At 50.0% G+C, this 19,881-nt stretch overlaps 1 protein-coding gene across 8 annotated transcripts in view; it reads left to right on the forward strand.

Moving 5' to 3' along the window:
• Window positions 1-19,881, forward strand: part of CLEC16A (C-type lectin domain containing 16A) — a 202,541-nt gene that overhangs the window by 128,775 nt on the left and 53,885 nt on the right. For all 8 annotated transcript variants that reach the window (XM_032392262.1, XM_032392260.1, XM_032392264.1 and 5 more), the window contains one exon: window positions 18,950-19,101. In XM_032392262.1, the coding sequence (XP_032248153.1) occupies window positions 18,950-19,101 (152 nt within the window). The remainder of the gene's footprint in view (window positions 1-18,949; window positions 19,102-19,881) is intronic.

A 19,881-nucleotide genomic window follows, 5' to 3' on the forward strand; every position in this document is an offset into this window, starting at 1 on the left:
TCTATCTCCCCCTCTCTTTCTTCTCCCCCCCTCCTGCCTCTCTTTTCCCTCCCTCTCTTCCCCTCCTCTCTCTGTCTGAACATCCCTGTAGCTGAATCTCTGTGAGGCCGCAGCATGCAGTTCTAGAAGTGGACACACAGGTTCAAGGGCAAGCCCAGCTGGCAGGTTTTCTTTATACCTGTTGCCAAGTTGCCCTCCAGGAAGGCCGTGGCAGTGTGACCAGTGGGGTGAGTAACCAGGAGCTGTTTTCCTGATTTACATTCACAGCTGTAAGGATATTGCCTCATGTCACTCACCAGTTCTCTTATCTGAAAGATTTCATCAGTCTCCTCACCCCTGACAGATTCTACGTCCTCACTGTGTTCTGGGGGCCCTTGTAAGTGCCTTTTAATATTTCCATTGTGTGTGTTAATCTTTCATTTGAATTTGATGTACCAGAAGTATTTTTAGAAGGCTTAGCTCAATTAGTTTCATGCCCTGCCCTATTATTTTACGTCTTTACCTGAATCGTTAACGGCAGGGAGTGCTGATACACAGGACCGAGTTCAGGGCTATTCTCGCTAACTGCCAAGGACGCTGTAAGCAATCCATCAGACCTGGGATGGCATGACTACGGCCTCCTGTATTTACCTGTGTTTTCTCAGTGAACCTCCCTGCGCCTGAGAAGCTCACCAGCTTTCTGGCCCCATTGGACATCTCTTTTGCAGATGACCTGAAACATCTTGCCCTGGTGCCTCGGTGTCTCGGAATAAGATGAGGGAAGGAATTTTGTGTTTTGTTTTGTTTTGACTTGGCAGTGGGCTGCAAGTTCCTTGCATTGTAATAGTGGGAGCATAAGCCTCTTCATCAAGGCTGAACTGCTTGTTGGTCAAGTGTGGCCTTGGCCAAGTGTGTCTCCGCAGCTGGACCAGGGGGATGGGGAGGGGTGCCAGCCTCCTCAGGCGATGCCAGAAGGCTGTGGTCTGCAGCTTTGCTGCGGAGTAGATTCCTAGTGCCCAGCTCACACCCCATACCAGTGAAATCACTGTCCAGGGTGGGAGCTGGGCATCCCAGCTTTTAAAAGGGCACCCCGTGCTTTTAAAAATCCCCAAGTGCGGGGTACCTGGGCAGCTCAGTCCTTCAAGCATCCGTCTCTTGATTTTGGCTCAGGTCATGATCTCAGGGTTGTGAGATCGAGCCCCGTGCCTGCTTAAGGTTCTCTCTCTCCCTCTCCTCCTGCCCCTCTCCCCTTTAAAAAAAAAAATACATAAAAATCCCCAAGTGATTCCATGTGCAACCAAGTTTGGGAGCCACTATTGTAAGGTTTAACTGAGGCCTCTTAACAGTGACTAACAGGATGCTCAGTGTCTACCCTCAAAAAAAAAAAGCCAGTTCAGGGAGATGGTAGAGTGTCAGAGCCAGGTCCTGCTCAGCTTCCTCTCTGTGGAAGGGCCTGGTGAGCCTGCATGCTGGGAAGGTTGCCTGTGCATGCCCAGGACAGGAAGACCCAGGGACAGTCAGCCTCTTGCTCTCAGGTGCCACCAGGTATCTCCATCCTGGCCTGTGTCTCTGTGGAGTCCCCTGCCCCTGGGAGAAAGGTCAGGCTCCTCAGTAAGGAGGGTGGGCCCGGCCGCAGCTTCTCGGTGAAGAGCCATGAGCGCCGAGCCTCCATGTAACCTTTGTAATCATGCTGGGGCTCTGACAGGTCTCCTGGGCCTACCCCTGAGTGCAGAGTCCTGAAATCTTTGCTGACCCCAGTGCCTGGGGGCCCCCGGCTCTCAGTGGCCTTCACCAGGAGCAGAACTGGGGACCTCCCTAGGTGATGTGTCTTCCTCGCAGCCTCTTCCATTGTCCCTTCCAAGTGCTAGGTGTGTGGGAGTAACTTCGCAGCTCATTTCTTCCGTGGACCTTTCCTGCCCCCACACTGTGCCCAGCCCCATGTGGGGGCCAGGACACAGAGACGCCCAGGCCGTGAAGACCCAGAGGCCTCACTGGAGAGCAGGTCATTCAAGAGGGGCCCCACCCAGAAGTGAGGCAAAGGGTGTAGTGCCTGTCGCCTTATAGTCATCCCTCGTGCTCCAGAGAGCTGTGTGGGACGTGTCCCTCCATCGGACCTGCAGGGGCCATGGGGCCAGGACGACACACGGGCGCTAAGGCTCCCACACTGAGTGTGCCGAGGGCCAGGAGTGTGCATGGCCAGAGCACCCCATTCTTTCTAGATCAGGGAGCACGGCCCCCGCCTAGGGTCGCGCTGCCTCCTGTCACCAAGCTCTCCTGAGCTCCTAGCCAGAGTTGAAGTGGGGCTGTTTCTTAGAGCCCCACACAGAGCTCAGGCTCCTCTTTCTCTTTGGTTTCCGCTACCTGCATGTAGCTATCTTGAGTCAGTGAACCAGAATAGCGTTAAGATGAAATAAAACTAAAGCTCTTGTCCCTCAGCTGCACTAGTCCCATTTAGATGCTCAGTAGTCCTCTGTGGCTAGCACAACAAAGACCGAACCTTTTCATTCTATTTCATTTTCAGTGAAGTAGCCACAGGTGGCTTCTGGCGCCCGTGCCAGACAGCACAGACGCAGAACGTTCCCGTCAGTGCAGAAGGTTCTCTGGGGCAGCACTATCTGGCAGGCAGGTGGGGCTCAGTTCAGGAAGCAGGAAAAGCACAGGTTTTTGGAAGCTTTCCGAATCCTGGCTCCCGTGTTTTTAACCTTGCTGAGCCCTCAGTGCCCTCATCTGTGGCCTGGAGGCGGGTGAAGCAGCTAATGGGAACGGTACCGTTTCCTGGGCACTGACCCTTTCTCGGCTGGTTTGCTCCCCAGGGCCTGGGAGCTGAATGCTGTTAGCCCCCCTGTTTACAGATGGGGAAGTGGAGGCCCAGAGCCTGGACCGTGTGTAAGGACCCGGCACATGGCAGCCAGTAGAAACAGTGGGGCTTGTGAGTCATGGGGGGCTAGAGGCCCGGCTCCGGGAGCTGCCTCTGCACCCCCACCCGGCGTCCAGGCAGACCTCCGCAGCCTGGCCCTTCCTTCCGCCGCCTGTGCTTTATTCTTTCTAGTGGACAACCTGGCTAGCCTTCACATAAAGAAGGCAATGCCTGCCTTTTCTTTTCCTTCCACTTTTGCCTAACAAGTTTGGATCTCTGGCGTCCTAGCTCTGAGAACATGCTTTGAGCACCAAGCTCAAGAAGGCACGGGGGTTTTCAGCACCGGCCACGCGGTACCAAGGGGGTAGGTTTGCGGGGCTCTCGGCTCCCAGGAGCTGGGCTTTCTCGCCGCCTCCTATTCCTTCCTACCGTCCTGCCAAGATCTCTGTCTCTCTGTAACCTTTCCCTGATGGCAGAGTTTCTCTGCCGAGAAATCGGCAAAGCAGGAGGCAGTGATGTTCCCACAGCCCGATCAAAATGAAGTCATGGCAGCTGTGTCTTAGCACTGACCTGAGGTCAAACTCGGTGTCCTCAGCCGGGCCCGATTCATGTAACTGAGTGTAGAGTGTGACCCACAGAGTCTTTTCTAAACTACCAGGGGTTGGTTTCAAGTGTGTGGAGGAACTTGGACCTGACTCACTCTGGGCATCTCCTGCCTGGCGTCCCGGGAGTTGACCTGACTGAAAATCACAGCAGCACCACCTTGGGCAAGTCAGGAATCCCGTCAGGGTCCTCTGTGTTCTCGTCTATGACCTGCAGGTAATAGTACCTTCTTCCTTGGATTGTCCTGACGGCTCAGCACAGAGCCAGGCGCTTATAAAACTGCTCGATAAACTGTAACCGTCATTATTTGTAATTAGCATAGGTACGCGTATGTAAGTGGAACCTTTGAAAAGTATATTTGCAGGATTTGCAAATGGAACTTAGAAAACCAGCCTCTTTTAACTCAGGATTTGCAAATGAACCTTTGAAAACAGTTTCTGTACAAGCAGGTTAAGCATTACCTTCCCATTGTGTTAGCACAATTCCTACTAATAGATTTATTTTGGTTATTTGTGGTCTGCATCCACCAGATTGTAAGCTGCATAGGGCAGGGGCCTTTTTTTTCACCCCTGCATCTTTAGTACCTGGGACTGTGCTTGGCACAAAGCACAGACCAGTAAATATTTGTTGAATTAATTAAAAAAAAAAAAACCATGATCGGGAAATATTGTTAATTTTTTTATGTCCTTAGTAAGCCCTTTTTCATGTGTACTCTAAGACCCAGACTGGCTCTTAATTACATACTTCCAATTAAAGACCTGAATGAAGTTTCAGTAAATAACCACAGGCAAAACCTTTAGTTGCCATGACAACGCTCCTTTAGTTCCCATTTCCTGGACATCTGTTTACACTACTTGGCATGACCCTAATAAACAACCCTGTTGATGAGCCCGTGGCCTCTACAGGCTCAAACCGCACCCCCCCTGGCAACCAGTGCCCGCTGCCTTGTTCCACATACCCCAGCCCCGCCGAAGGACGGAAGTTCTCATACCGTGTTCTCACCCATCTCTGATTCATGACACATGCCCTTCCCTCTGCTGACTCCACATCCTTCCAGAGTCTGTGTAAGGACCCACTCCCCTTGAGTGACTGAAGTAGAATGAATGAATGACTTCCCTTTCTTATTTTGTTCTTCATGAATTTAATGGCATAGTTCATGTTCAGGTTCACTCTTAAGAAAACTCAGAGGGAAAAACAGTTGAGATTCTCGATTCTTATTTGGCTTAAAACAGCTTAGTAACGTAAAGCTGTCCATCCGATTGGGTGCGTTGGATTATACAGAGTTAGGCTGATAAGACTTCATTTCCTATTAACCGTATCACTTTAAATCATATGCTTTGGAAGTGTTGTTCCAGTGCCAAACGTTTACTGATACTCAGTTTGAGCACTAGAGATTAAAGACGTAAAGCAGGCAGTTTGCTGTGCGAAGTATACAGCTTTTGTTTGAGCCCAAAGGTATGGCTTGTCTCCACCAGAGGTCTCCCATATTTTACTTTAATGTCTGAAGTATACTGAATTCCCACAAGCTAATTAAAAATCAGACTGCTATGCCGGTAAGCATTCACTCTGTGAACTAATTTCTGCCAAACGGCCATAAATGTGTCCCCTGGTATGAAATTTAGACCTTTCCCATCAGAAAAGAGGCGTGTGGTTTAGTCCCAACCTCTTCTTCATTTGAGAGAGGAGGAAACTGAGGGCCCAACTTGAAAGGTCAATTGCCTCAGCTGAGGCCCGGCAGCCTCCTAAGTGCCCAGCTGGGATTCTTCGCGCTCTCAGCGCATGGTTCTCACCAAACCCCGCTTGCTCTTGCTGAGTCGAATTCAGAGCAATTCTCTGATTCCTAAGTGCCAAGCACTGTTCTAGCACTTTATGAGTATTGCTTACTCCTCATGGCAGCCCCATGGGGAAAGGGCTGTTATCACCCCATCTGCTGGCTGGGGTACCTGAGGACCAGAGGGTAGGCAGCAGCATGCCGAGGTCCCTCACCCGTGCTCTTCACCGGGAGGCTGTGCCTCTCTGGGATGCGAAGAGGAAGCATCCAGAGAAGGGACAGACGTAGAGGGAGGACCCAAGTGATAGGCAAAGAAATGCGTGCCATTCCAACCAAAATAATGCAGAGCCTGGAAACCCCAAAGGATTAGTGGAAAACGGGAAGCTAGTCCCAGGCCGGGAAGGGTCAGAAAGTATCAGAGGAGCCTGCAAGCCCTCCAGAGAGGGGCAACGGCTTGATTTGGCCTGAAAGGCCAATTTCTGGCTTCTTTCAGAATTCAGTTAAAATGTCGCCTCCTGCAGGAAGCCTTCCCTGACGCCTGGGCTGTGTTGGTGCCCCTCTTCTGGCCTTCTGCAGCCTTTCTTCCCCTGCCATGGCCTTTGTCAATTGTCACACTGAGCAAGAGCTCCTGAGGGGCAAGTTTTTTTGGTTTTTTTTTTTTAAGATTTTATTTATTTAATTGACAGAGAGAGACACAGCGAGAGAGGGAACACAAGCAGGGGGAGTGGGAGAGGGAGAAGCAGACTTCCCACTGAGCAGGGAGCCCGACGCGGGGCTCGATCCCAGGACCCTGGGACCATGACCTGAGCCGAAGGCAGACGCTTAACAACTGAGCCACCCAGGCGCCCCCCGAGGGGCAAGTCTTGTCCATCTCCGTGGCCCCCTTTGTCAAGCACAGGATCTAGCGTGGAGGAAAAGTGCCCCAGGAATGTTTGAATGGAAAATCTGGGACCGTGAAGGGGAAAGTGGGTATAAATGATTCTATCTACAAAATCCATTTTTTTTTCCTTCCACTACTGGCCTGGTTGGATCCAGGGTCTGGGTGGGATGTTATCAAGAGAGAACATTCCCCACCCAGGAAAGGCCTTGAAGGTCAAGCTCAGAGCCATTGACCGGAAGAGTTCCCTAAAGTCTAGCCAGCATCTGTGGGTGCACGGATGCCCCCCAGATGCCTTCCCTAGCGTTGTTAACAATGTAAACCCCCCAGGTTTTCATACTTGGGGAAAAGGCTCTAGCTCCTGTTTTCTGCCAGGAGGACCCCCTCCCCCCTCAGCCTAAGGAGGGAGAATCCACTGGGCCAGGAGCTGTACCTTGTGCACTTTCCTGATGAAGTATCAAGGGAAAGAGAAGATTTGGCCCTATCTTCAAGAACCTTCTATCTGGGGGGAGAATGATGCACCCACACAGTGGTTCATAGAGAAAAATCACAAGACTTTTCTGTACCTCATCTCCTATGCTCCTCACAGGATCCCTATGAAATAAGTGGTGAGCCTACTTTTCAGATGAGGAGAAAAACTGAGGCTCAGGAAGTCACCCAGGGCAGGCATGTGTCTACCTCCTTCATCCCTCCACAGGGATAGATAACCCAGTGCCTGGTACCTCGTAGCTACCAGGCAAATACTGGGTGAAGAGGCAGGTGGGGGAACAGCAGAAGGAAGGGAAAGGCAGAGCCTTGATTCGAGCCCAGGTCAACCTGACCACATCCTGTGGAGGGGCCCAGAGCAGAGAAATCAAGGGGGGGGGGGGGGGGGGGATGGGTACATGGCTCCTTCATCAGCTGCCAGGCTGCTGAGTAGCAGGAAGGAGGGAGCAATACCGAAAGTCAGAAGCCAATTCTGTGTTAGTCTGTCTTGCCTTGCATAGTGAAGAGCTTCGGTATTCAAATCTTTTCTTGGAAATCTCAAGTATTCCATTCGGGTGTCTCAGAGTTAGGTAACTTTATTTACTCATGCTAAACAGGGCCATTTGCAGAGAGGAAATTATGCAATGTGCTATGCAAATGTGGCATTCCGGGGAGAGCGGGTGTAGAGATAAGTGTGGTCACCAAGGCATTATAAAGATCAGATCACTGTACCTCTGGTGGCAGCCTGCGTGTCACTTGATAAGAGGATATGCCAGGCTCTACTTGGAATTGCTGCTCATTGGGATTCTGTTTCTGGTAATTACGTTTTCGCCAAGTTGTCTGTCTGTGAACTTTGTTTAGTACAAAGAAGGACCGGGGAATAAAGCTTTGGCAAGTGGCAAGAAAGTCCTCATGTGGACTGGACCAGTCACAGGGAGCTGCCCCGCACCCGTCTAGACTGGAGGGAACAAGAAACATCAAACTCTCACTCTTTGTTCTCCCAAGAACAAAGACTCTTGAAATTCTCAAGGGGGTGGGGGGAGATGAAGACATGTGATGGGTTTTCTTGGCCACTTTGTGAAAATAGGTCACATTATTTTACTAGACATGGCATGTGCTTTTCAAGCAAGAGAAAGGAAGTAACCATGGAAAACCCCTCTTCTGGAAGCAGATGGAGCTGAGCTCACGCTCAGCACTGTCCCTAGCCTGTGGGCACCTGAGACAGAGGGCTGGCCTCCCCAAGCCATAGGCTTCCCTGTCTGAAAATGGCACCAGTACCTTCCCTCCAGTTGGTCATTGACAGGCACCAAGATGCTGACCCTTCATTGCTTGAATAATTGCCAAACGAACACATCACAGACTTACCCACCCAGACCAACAAAGTCAGCACCCATGTAGCATCCTTGCTGGCCCTGGAATCCACGGGGCGATGTTAAGATTCTGCAAGATTAAGAATCGCTAGAGAGAGCGCCATAGGTAACCCTCGGTCCAAACTCTTCCCATTAAACTCCCACTGTTCAAACTCGGGAGCCAAACAGGTTTTTACAGCGAGGAGATCCTGTAGTAATCACGCAAGGTGTGATCTGCAGAAGGTCAGAGTAAATAATCGCCTTGCAGACACCGTCTGCCTGGCCCCCAGTGTCACAGGCACTGTGGTGGGCTTGTGTGACTTTCCTGACAGCCCTAATAGGTCCGTTTCCCCCCCACCATTTTATTTTGAAAGAAGTCAAGCATACCACCGAGTTGAATGCATTGTACAGCGACCAGCCTTCTACTGTATCTAACGCCGGCATTCTCCTGCTCACATTTTCCTCCACTTGTTTTATCACCTATCTACTCCACCCATCAACCCTTTCTTTTCTTTCTTTCTTTCTTTTTTTTTTTTTTTGATGCATCACAAAGTAAAGTAAATTGCAGACATCAGTACCCTTCTCCCTAAACACATCAGCATGCATAGCACGAAGTAGAGCTATAAAGTCGTTCTGTTACCCTGGTCTGCAGATGAGGCAACTGAAGCAAAGGCACGTGCCCAGGGTCATCAAAACTGGAAAGTGGGGCACCTGGGTGGCTCAGATGGTTAAGCGTCTGCCTTCGGCTCAGGTCATGATCCCAGGACCCTGGGATCGAGCCCCACATCGGGCTCCTGGCTCAGCAAGGAGCCTGCTTCTCCCTCTGCCTCTCTCCCTGCTCATGCTTTCTCTCTCTCTCTGTGTGTCTCAAATGAATAAATAAAATCTTTAATAAAAAACAAAACAAAACTGGAAAGTGGAATATGAGCCTCTTCTAGGGTTTCTAGAAATCCTGGAGCCAGCACTAGGTCACAGTTTCCCTGGGCATCCGGATTCTAGCACACGTCCTAGTATCTGCGTCCCTGATTACTGTTCCCGAGGACCAGCACCAGTACATTTTTTTTCCCCTTTCCTCTTGGAGGGAGCTGACTCTTACGCCTGGCAGTAGAAATGTGCCAAGACCTGCTCTCCATCCAGGAAGCCTCGCACTTTACAACAGCCCCCAAGCTGTGCTGGGAAGGAAAGCTTTAGGGAGCTTCAAAGAAGACAAAGTAATTGATTGCTACTTGGAGCAAATAACCCATAAGCTGTCCGTGGGTTGATGGAGAAACGGTTACTTAATTTTCTTCAAAAGATTGATCTGACTGTCAGGAGAAACAGCCAACCTAATTGAGTGTGCTTGTTTGCACCCTAAGTGGGAGCAATTGAGTCTCGTTCCTGTTCGGACTAAAGAACGTCATGGGCCGTGCCTGGAGTCTCCCCCTGGCATGCATCAGGCTCGAGAAGGGCTGGGGTTGCAGGTGCAAGACCATCCTCCTCGAGTGGGTCTGTAGAAATTACGAGGGCATGGTGCCTTTCTCCCCAGGACAAGACTCCCTTTTCAAAGCCCTCGGGGTGGCTCCCGAGGAAACTTGTGTGAGTAACTTTCTTTTGCTTCAAGACAGCTGTCATTGTGATTTTGGTAGTGGATGTTGATGGAGTGGTGGCGTTCGGGAGATGGATTGCTCCTTCCCACCGGGCTTTGGATTGACCGCCTCGCCATGCGGCTGCCTGCCTCTGCCCCCAGCCCCGCCAGAGAGCCAAGTGGAGCCTAATGAGTCATCAGTCGCTTCCCAGCCGTGCCTTACTGGCCAGTTACGGCCTCTCCCCTCGGTTGCATTCTGTCATCAGGGAGCCGTGCCAGGCTGGCTTTCCCTGGAACCACCGTCAGAGCTTTATTCACTGCCACAGAGTACCTTCTGTGTCTCACACAGGCCAATTCCCAGAGTGTCAGACAGCTCCAAAGGGCTGTCATCTGTCTATGAGTCTGGACGCTCCAGGAGCCCGTGGGCTCGACCTGCCTTGCTCTCCCCATATCCCTGCTCCTGAACAGAGCCTGAGGGGAGGCACGAACACCTAGCCTGAATCTTCCCTCTGTGCCAGGAAGGGGAACCCTCAAGGGTGGAAGAGAAACAGCTTTTCCCCAAGCTAGAGAAGGGCCTAGGTCTGCCACTGGAGAGGGCCGCCAAGTGTCGGTGCGGGGAAACTTGGCAAGGACAGTCCAGGAGCCAAGTCAGCAGGAGATCAGAACCCCTGGGGCCTGCCTATTGAGAGCTTGGGCCATTTAACTCTACCCCTGCCAGAGCCAGCCGGCATCCTGTGTCCTCAAGAGCTAGCCCAGGTCAGGTGCACCCTGTTCTCTGGGGGAAAACGAGGGTTGCTCCTCTCTTGGGCTCCATCCAGACAACTAGACCCCAGGTTACAATCAGCTTGTTCAGGTCACATGTGTGCTCCAGATTCCTGTCTCACTGTGTCATTATCAGTTCTGTGTCCTTGGGTGTTACTTGCTGTCCTGCATTTGTGTCCTGTGCGATCAGTGATCCCACCTTACAGGATCCCGGGAATGTGTCGGGTGGGACCTCAGCACCTGGCTGAGAAGCACTCCATACAGGTTGTTACGGTGCCAGCTGCAGTCATAAGACTGGGATCCCTTATCCAAAGGCTCCTTTATCCAAAAACCCAGCTGTACCCCGACAATCTTTCAGCATGTGGTTGTAGAGAACCAAAGCCTGCTGTGACACCAAATCCCCACTGGACAGAGCCACCAACTGCAGGGAGAGTCCGAGATCCCGCTGTCGTAGCTAGCTCTGCGAGGGCCCACGGGCCGGTACAGTTTCTCCCTCACTAACCCCCGGCACACATACAGATCCTGGAATAGAAAGTGAGCCCTCGGGCGCCTGGGTGGTTCAGTTGGTTAAGCGACTGCCTTCGGCTCAGGTCATGATCCTGGAGTCCCTGGATCGAGTCCCGCATCGGGCTCCCTGCTCAGCAGGGAGTCTGCTTCTCCCTCTGACCCTCCCGACCCTCCCCCCTCTCATGTGCTCTCTCTCTCAGTCTCTCTCTCTCAAATAAATAAATAAAATCTTTAAAAAAATAAAATAAAGAAAGTGAGCCCTCGCTTGGACACACACAGGGAGCAGAACCACACGTTCCTTGCGAAAGCAGTCATGTGGCTTTCTGTGCACAAAGAAATCCTGGTCTCCTTTCAGCTGTGAAGTCTCATGATGGGCCCAGTATCGAGGAATCCCACGGTGGCCTGCCTTTCTCAGGGAATCCAGGTTCCCTGTTTTAAGCCCTTCCTGACCTCTGGTTGACAGCATGCGCCTGGGAGACTTGGTAGTGTTACAGATTTGCTAATCTAAACTCCAGCCGTGGTGGTGTTCCAAGAATTGACCCTAAAGCCCAGAGTATCGGATTTCAAAGCTCTGGAAATTCAGCTGGCCTAGAAATCCCACTGTAAGGATAAAGGCTTCGCTTCTAAATGCATTTGGAGCCACCAACGCCAAGAATTAAATTACGGTATTGGCATCCATATTTTATATGAAGGGATTATTTAAATCCAGCAAAAGTCAATCAGCCCCATTTATCGCTCAGTAATGAGCTATAGCTTGTCAGAGGGAGCCGTGGAGGAAGGCCTCAGCCCGGGGGCTGGAATGACAGTGGTTGGGAAGTCCTCTGCCTCCACACAGGAGGACCAGAAGACATTAGTGTCGCTCCGGCTTGTTGCCAGATACTTCTGTGCCTGGTGCTGCCCAGAACCCTCCTGGGGGTACAGCAGTGAAGCGACTGGCCGGGGCCCTGCCTTCCGGGGCCTTATGTCTAGATAGGGAGCAGGCCTCAACCAGGAAGGCAGGGGTGGACGGGATGTTGGGGCCTGGCGGGCATTGGGGCACAGTCAGGGGTGAGTTGCGTCGATGTGGTGGAGAGGGACGAGGTGGGTGGGACAACCACGGATGAGGGGTCAGGGCAGGGGCCCCTCGGAGAGGCCACGGGCCTGTGTAGCTCACCTACCTATGATCCTACAGGAGTTCTGAGAAACAACCAAAAACCATGATTCATTTTCTCCCTCTGAAGAGCCTTGCTTAGTCTAGAGCCTGCATTCAGAAAGCATGACTTTGCCCCGGGCAGGAGGGCTCTGAGTAGAGAGTCGTGGCTCCAGAAAGTCAGGGTGCTGCCAAGCTCCAGCTGCTGCTGGGGAGGGCCACACAGCTTGTGTCCCATGACGCACCCTGGGTTCTGCAAGTGGCATGGCTCCGGGCCTCTCTCTAGTCCGCTCAACGGCCCCGCTGGGCTTGGGTCTCAGTTTCATAAGGGAGGAGCCCAGGACCCAGAAAGGGGAGTGGCTTTAGGGTCACAACGTTGTTAGTGCCAGAGCTGGAATTTAAACCCAGGTCCCATGGCTGCAAGCCCAGGATGCTTTTCGCGAGTCTGCACTTCATGGTAAGGTGGCTCCTTCATGCTTGTTCCTTTTCTCCTCCTCTCTGTCAACGCCTTCACCTGTTGTTGGAAAATGGCTGCCTTTCCTTTCCCTTCTTCCCACGAAACGCTGGAGAACCTTTTCTGCATTCCAGATGGCCAGCCCTGAGCTCTTTCTCCAGATTAGTCTTCCATGACGTGGTGGTGCTGGAAGAATTTAACATTTCAGGTGTGCCTGGATACAGCACTAAAATACAGTGAATTGCAACAATCACTTTTGCAGTTCTCAGCCACTGAGTAACCACCCTAAAATGTAGTGCCTGAGAACATCTAGAGTCATTCATTTTGCTCACAGATCTATTAATTTGCCCAGTGGGGCGCGGCGGCGGCAGCACATCTCTGCTCCACGTGGCATCAACTGGGGGCTGGCAAGTTGGGCCTGAGGTCTTGCTTCGTCCCTGCGCATGTCTCCATGGCTCCTTGGGCTTCCGTACGGCATGGTGGGTGTTGGTTCCAAGAGCATTTGGTGACCTTGCCTCGGAAACCACATAGGATCACATCGACTATACTCCATTAGTCCAGGCAATCACAGAGGCCCACCAAGGTTCCAGGAGATAGGACCCCAGCACTTGATGGGAAGAGCGCGTAAGGCGGGAGATACTGCTCTGGCCATCTTTGGAAAGAGTGGTCCATAAGAAAACCCATTTCAGTGCCTCTCTGATCCTTTCGATTACATCAGGGAGGCCTCAGATTGGCTCTGGTTTGTCTTAGAACTTCTCTAACTCTTGGTTCTCTCTTTTTATCAAAAGAGTCCGCTTTCAGCTACAGTTTAAAAACAGAAAGGGTCTTAATCTGTTTTCGTGGTTGTTTTATTAATAGTAAATAATTCTGGTTTTTCATTCATGGTCATGATACGACATTTTCTTTTTTTTTTTTTTTTAAAGATTTTATTTATTTATTTTGACAGAGAGAGAGACAGCAAGAGAGGGAACACAAGCCGGGGGTGGGGGGATTGGAAAGGGAGAGGCAGGCTTCCCGCGGAACAGGGAGCCCGATGTGGGACCCGATCCCAGGACCCTGGGATCATGACCTGAGCCGAAGGCAGACACTTAACGACTGAGCCACCCAGGCGCCCCCGACATTTTCTTTTAAAATAAATTTATTTTAGCAAAACATGAGTGCTTTCAAGAGAAGAAGGTAGCACAAGCCCTACTTTGCTGCCATAGATTTACTCTCACATGCGTGTACAAACAAGGTGGTTCCTTTGTCTCTTGCAGCAAAAGCTTAACCTGAGTAGCCCTCAGCTGGGGAGCTGTTCAGTTGCTGAGAGTCATCCTCCAGTGGGAGAGAGTGCAGCTGTGACCAAGAGTGAGGCAGGTCTGTGTGCACATGTGTCACCAAGACGCACGGTTAGGTGGCAAAAAAGCACAAGGCAGAGCAGGTGGCATGCTACCCTTTGTTGATAGGCAAGGCGGGGAGAACATAGCTCCACCTAGAAATGCACAGGGGATGGATGCCGAGAAACTGGATGGTAGTTGCCTCTGGCGGGGACGACAGGGGAGACTTATCACCCACTGTAAAAAATGTCACACCTTCTTAAATGGGAGCATAGGAATGTGTTGTGCATTCAAAGAGAATGACAATCTAAATACTTTCAAATAAAATAAAATGGCAAATCTTCTCCCTTTCAAATAAATGACACAAAAGGCAGTGCTGGGGGAGTAGGAGGGACGTGTCCTCTCTCCTTGTAGTGAGGCTCTGCTGGGAGGCATGCCACACCTCCGGGGTCCTGGGGTGTGATGGAAACATCCCATCGCTCTGCCTGTAGGGTGTGGAGACTTGGTCTTCACGGTGTCGTGTGGCCCGAGGCCCCTGAGGTAGGTCCAAGCCCCACTCTTCTCAGTCAGGCTCCCTAGGACAATGCCTGACCCCCACAGGTCTGCTGAACCTGCTGCCAGAGCTTTTCAGCTCACACACGTCTGGCCAGTTTGGAAATGTGCATGCCTGTGTACCAAGAGGTACTGTTGGAGAGACCCAGCTTCCCGCCGTCAACGCTGTTCGTGAAGATGGCCACCGCCTTCCAGATCAGGCAGAGCCGGCTGGCCGACAGCTCAGCCCTGCTGGGCCCCAGAAGGACCTGAGGCCCTTTGTGTAGGAGTGTGGAAAGAGATTCACTTTTCTCTTTGTTTAATCGTAAGTGCACAGATAACACACCTCCTTTTCCTTTGAAAAATCAGAACATTGCATTTAAACTCTCATGACCTTGACCCCCCCACCTTTAATCCCACCTCATCTCCTCCAAAAAGGCGATCACCATGTACCCTGCCAGACATTTTCTTAACTTTCTCTTTTACACCCACATGCAGGAACCCGTAGAAAATAGGCAGCCTGGTTCTGTGAGGCTTGATTTTATACAAATTGCATTCTGCTGCACATGTCATACTGCAGCTTGCTTTTTCCACTCCGCAGTATATCCTTGAGGCTTCACCGTGTTGGAATAGCCGGAGATCTAAGTCATTCCTTGTTGCCGCTGGTTTTGCACTGAATGGACATGTGCGTTTTTGTTTTGTTTTGTTTTGTTTTAGGCTTTCCCTTGTTGTGGGAGATTTGGGTCACTGTAGACCCAAATCCTGCTGTCAACATCCTTGTTCACGTCTCTTGGCCCTTGTGTGTGTTTTCTTGGGAACATAACTACACTTGCCAGGTCATGTGGTGTGAAAGTTTCAGTTTAAATAAACAATGCTAATGTACCCTTCAAAGTGGCTATGTTAGCTTATTCGCCTACCAGCAGTGTTTGAGAATGTCGGCTTCTTTGTGTCCTCACCAACACCTTTCTTTTTCCCAGTCGATGGGTAGAAGGTTGAGATCTTGTTTAAATTTTTTCCTGTTTCCTCGGAGGTTGAGCACCTTCGTGTGTGTTCATTGGCTGTCTCCATTCTCTTATCTGTGAATGGCCTGTGGGAGTCCTTCACATTTACTGTGAGATCTTTGGCTCTTAGAGATATTTTCCAATTATTTCACTGAGTCTGTAAAGTCATTTGTTATATATGCATTAAGTTTCAATTTTGATGTAATCAGTTTCCCAGTCTCGTGTTTATTTTTTTGTATGTGTTGATTCTTACTTCTTTTTAAAGAAACCCTTCCCTGCCCCTAAGAGCACATGGATATTCTCCTATATTGTCTTCTGACAATTTTCTGTAAATTTTTAAACGAGAATCCTAGGCCCTACCCCTTTTGAAGTGAAGTTGATGGGGGAGGGACCCTGCAGATTTGGATGGGCAGCGGGATCTGGGCAGTGCCAGTGTGCAGGCCACAGGCCACTCCTGGGAGTCAGGCAGGGAGGCTCATGAGACCCTCACACCGTGGAAGTCCTCCCCTTGTCCCCACGTCCCTCCTGGGACCTCAGCACTGGCCTGGCTCCTCTGTCTTGGAGCGAAATTCAGGGCTCCTGGCATAGCACTAGACTGTGGGTGGGACTGGGTTCTGTTCAGCAGCTCTCCCTTGGGTCCTCCTCCACCCAAGACACTATGGCCGTCCAGAGATGAGCAGACACAGGGAATGTCCATAGCCAGCGTGGGAGCAGCTGAGGGCTGAGGTGGGGAAAGAGTTCCCCAGAGATGACACCGAGAGGCCCACAGATGAGCACCACCCCCACCCCCACCCCCCCCACCCCACCCCCGCCCAGCATTCCCTAGGACAGTGCCTAGGACAATTCCCTGGTCTCCCAGGAGGAAGCCTCCTTTCTCCCCTCCTCCCCCCGCAACTGCCCCAAAGCTTCTGAAAAGCTCCCCTCCCTGCTCCCTGGGGACTGCTCCCTGGGGACGCTTGCATTTTCGTTTTCTTATGAAATCCCTCATGGGGGTTTGATTCTCAATTGCATTTCTGAAAGTTGGTCTGCTTTGGGGTTTTGTCCTTCCTTTTTTGTTCTTGGTGGAGATGGTGGGTCTTCTTTCCCCCCCTGAAGCCTTTAAGGTCCCCGGGCTTTATGAGGGGGTTGCCTACCTACAAACCCCATTGACATCTACACCCATGGCCTCCCTGCCTTCCCTGGTCACACCCTCAGGGGCATATCTTCTATGAATGGGAAGAGAGAAGAAATCCTAGGAGGCCTGCTTAGAGAGGGGAAGGTGAGGAGCGGGGGAGAGAAATGGAAAAAGGAAAGAAAAAGCATCCATTATAGTTTTGTTTTCTATTTAAAAAGATAAAAGATTGTCATTGAGGAAAACGTTTTAAGTACTGAGTAAAGAGAATAAACCATGTGCCCCAGAGAACATGCTGGTAAAAGTGAAGAGGCTGGCTTTACTTCTGAATACAGAGTGTTACCTGTCTTCCAGTAAGGTACTCACCAGACATTCTGGATGACATCATTTTTAGAAATCTTTTAAGGTCCTTGGCTGGGTCATTGGGAAAGGGAGGAACATTCCTGCCACAGAGTAAGAAGAAAGCACCACGCAGAGAGTTAATCCTGCCTGGTGCTGGTGTTTGCCACGGGGCTGCTCGCCGTCCTAGGCGGGCTTGCCCCGGGGAGAACACACAGGAGCATGAAGCTTTATTAAAAGCCCAGAGGGTACACCAGAAGACATCCCCATGAAGCCGCAATCCCAAACAGATTAGCCTTCAGAGCATTAAACTGAGCTGTATTTGGGGAGGTGGTGCCGAGAGAGGAGACTTACCTATCCTCTGTAGATCTGAAGGAAAAGTAAAAATGGGGCGGGGGGGGGGGCATCCTTGGGGAATACCTGAGCCCAGGTTTGTCATCACCTGCGTTTGGGGCCAGGATTTCTACTGTCTGTGTTACCTTCCCTCCTCTCCCCGACCCACTCACCACCAATACATTTAAGTCAAATACTTGGTTACAGCGCTCTCGACAGAACTCACTGGGGTGACACAGGTGTCCCACAGCTGGAATGCAGTGATGCACAGCTGTAAATTTGCTAAAACTCCAACTGTACACTTAAAAATGGGTGCATTTTATGGTATATAAATTATAACTCAGTAAAGCTGCTTCAAAAAAAAAGCCCACGTACCGTTCTTCTAATCAGAAAGTTCTTCTAATGTTTCAGTTTTAGTTTCTGCACTTGTATTTTCTTTGTAGGGATACTTTTTTTTTTTTTTTAACATAGCAAAATCACAATAATACAGCTTTTATCCTTCATTTCAAATTTTAATGTCTTTTCCAATGTCATTGCTGTTATTTGTAAATAGGATTGAACTTGGGTTTTTAATATGTGTTGCATTTTTTTAAAAAGATTTACTTATTTTAGAGAAAGAGAAAACACACTTGAGTGGGGAGGGGCAGAGGGAGAGAATCTTTAAGCAGACTCCCTGCTGAGCACGGAGCCCAACACGGGGCTTTATCCCAGGACCCTGAGATCATGACCTGAGCCAAAATCAAGAGTCGGCTCTTTAACCAACTGCGCCACCCAGGTCGCCCTAAAAGATTTTATTTTTAAGTAATCTCTACACCCAACATGGGGCTCGAACTTAAAGCCCTGAGATCAAGAGTCACATGCTGTACTGACTGATCCAGCCAGGCACCCCTGGCTTTTAATATGTACTTCAAAAGTACATCTTGAGTACCTTCTCATTGTAAAATAATTTCAAGGAATACAGTGGTATATGGTACAAACATTTAAGTTCTCCCATTGATACCCCCACCCCATACATGCACTCCCGCCATCAATTCTCACTTCCCTTTCCATAGGCAACCACTGTTCACAGTTTGGTTAAACATATTTTTTAAATGGGTATATAATTTTGCATGTGATGGGGGAAAAAGATCATAACTTTTTCCCCTATTTGGGGACATTTAGGTTGTTTCCTGTTTTGGCTTTTTTTTTTTTTTTTTTCCCAAACATGGGGCAGAGGATTCCATTGGAGGAAATACAAAGCAGACCATAGATTACATGGTCCTGTGTTACTCTGGTGATGTCAAAGCCATCAAGGATAGGCACTAAATTAGATATCGAATGTGGGGATAATTTCCAAGTAAGAGAAGGATTACAATAAGGATTCTATGTTAAATGCTTTACCAATCTGTTCTCATTTAAAGTACCAAACATCTCAAGAGAAGGGAGATTATTCCCATTTTACAGATGGAAAACTGTGGTTCATGGGGGCCAAATGCCTTGCCCAGGATCACACACCATCTAGTGCAAAGCTCGGATCTAAGGTGCCAGACACAAGATTGGAAGCTTGATGGTTATATAACCAAGCAGGGGACTCTTGTTTTCCTGTCTTCGCTTAATTTAGGCAAATACCACCACAACTGTCAACCGCCATTTGTCTGCAAGGAAGCACTGAAATGTTAACAGGGATTCTCCGTTTGTTGGTTTTTTAGCTACAGTTTGAGCGCCTCATGTGCAGTAAATGTACTAATGCTTTATGTACTTCATTCAGTTATCATTTTGAGAGGGGTGGGCATTATCCCCATTTACCAGATGAGGAATGTGAAACCCAGAAAGGTTACCAAAAAAAAAAAAAAAAGTTGCCCAGTATGACTCAGAGGAGGGACTCAGTCCCAGGGGTATGCGACTCCGAGCCTCGGCTCTGACCAAACTCTGCTGCCCACCAGAACGCAAGTCCGCCTGTGAGCCTGTCTCCATCAGGCTGGGCCACCAGACTGCGCCTCATTTTGTTCTCCCTCTCCCCAGACAACAGCGACCTGATCGCGTGCACCGTGATCACCAAGGACGGCGGCATGGTCCAGCGCTTCCTGGCTGTCGATATTTACCAGATGAGCTTAGTGGAGCCCGACGTGTCCAGGCTTGGCTGGGGCGTCGTCAAGTTTGCAGGCCTCCTGCAGGTATGACGGCTGAGGACTCTGGAAGCTCTTCTTGATTGGCTGTACGAACATACACACACACAAGAATCATCTCTACAGTTAATTTCTGAGGATACAAGGAATACGTGAACAGACTGTCATTGAAAAAAAGTTGAGATACTGCACAGACAAGGGTCAAGTATTCTTTGACCCAAACCCTCAATTCTTAAACTTTCTCCTGCATTGTCAGTAGGGTCCTTCCAGAGCCGGTGCTCTGCCAAATACACATATAAATACAACTACATGTACTCTTTATAAACATTGTATACACATACTTGAGAGGGGGTGTATGTGTGTGTTTTATGATGTCACACTGAACGTGTTCTAAACTCTTCTTTTTTCATTCAATAGGTGTCTTAGAGCTGACCATGTTAGTATATGCAGACTTACTAGTATTCTTTTAACTGCTGCGTGACCATACAAGGCATAGTTAGCTAGTTCCCTGTGGCTGTGGCCATTTACAAACAGTGCTGCCGTGAACAGAACCGTCCTTCCTTCCTGAGCAAGGGTTTCCCTCGGCGGCTATCAAGAAGTTGGGGTGTGCCTATTTTTGGTGTTCATAGATGCTGCCAAATTCCTCTCTCAAGTGATTGTTGCTACCGGCAATGCACGAGAGTCCCCTTGTCCTCACCCCCTTTCTAGAAAGCAGAGATGGGCTCTAAACTGCCAAACACCAAGTTGGGACTTGGGTTTTCTCAATGTGTGGCTGCCTGATGGGTGACTTAGGCCAGCTCATCAACTGAAGGGAGTGAAGAACCAGAA

Source organism: Phoca vitulina, unplaced genomic scaffold (genome assembly GCF_004348235.1).
Source record: "Phoca vitulina isolate PV1807 unplaced genomic scaffold, GSC_HSeal_1.0 scaffold66, whole genome shotgun sequence".
NCBI classification, from domain to species: Eukaryota; Metazoa; Chordata; class Mammalia; order Carnivora; family Phocidae; genus Phoca; species Phoca vitulina.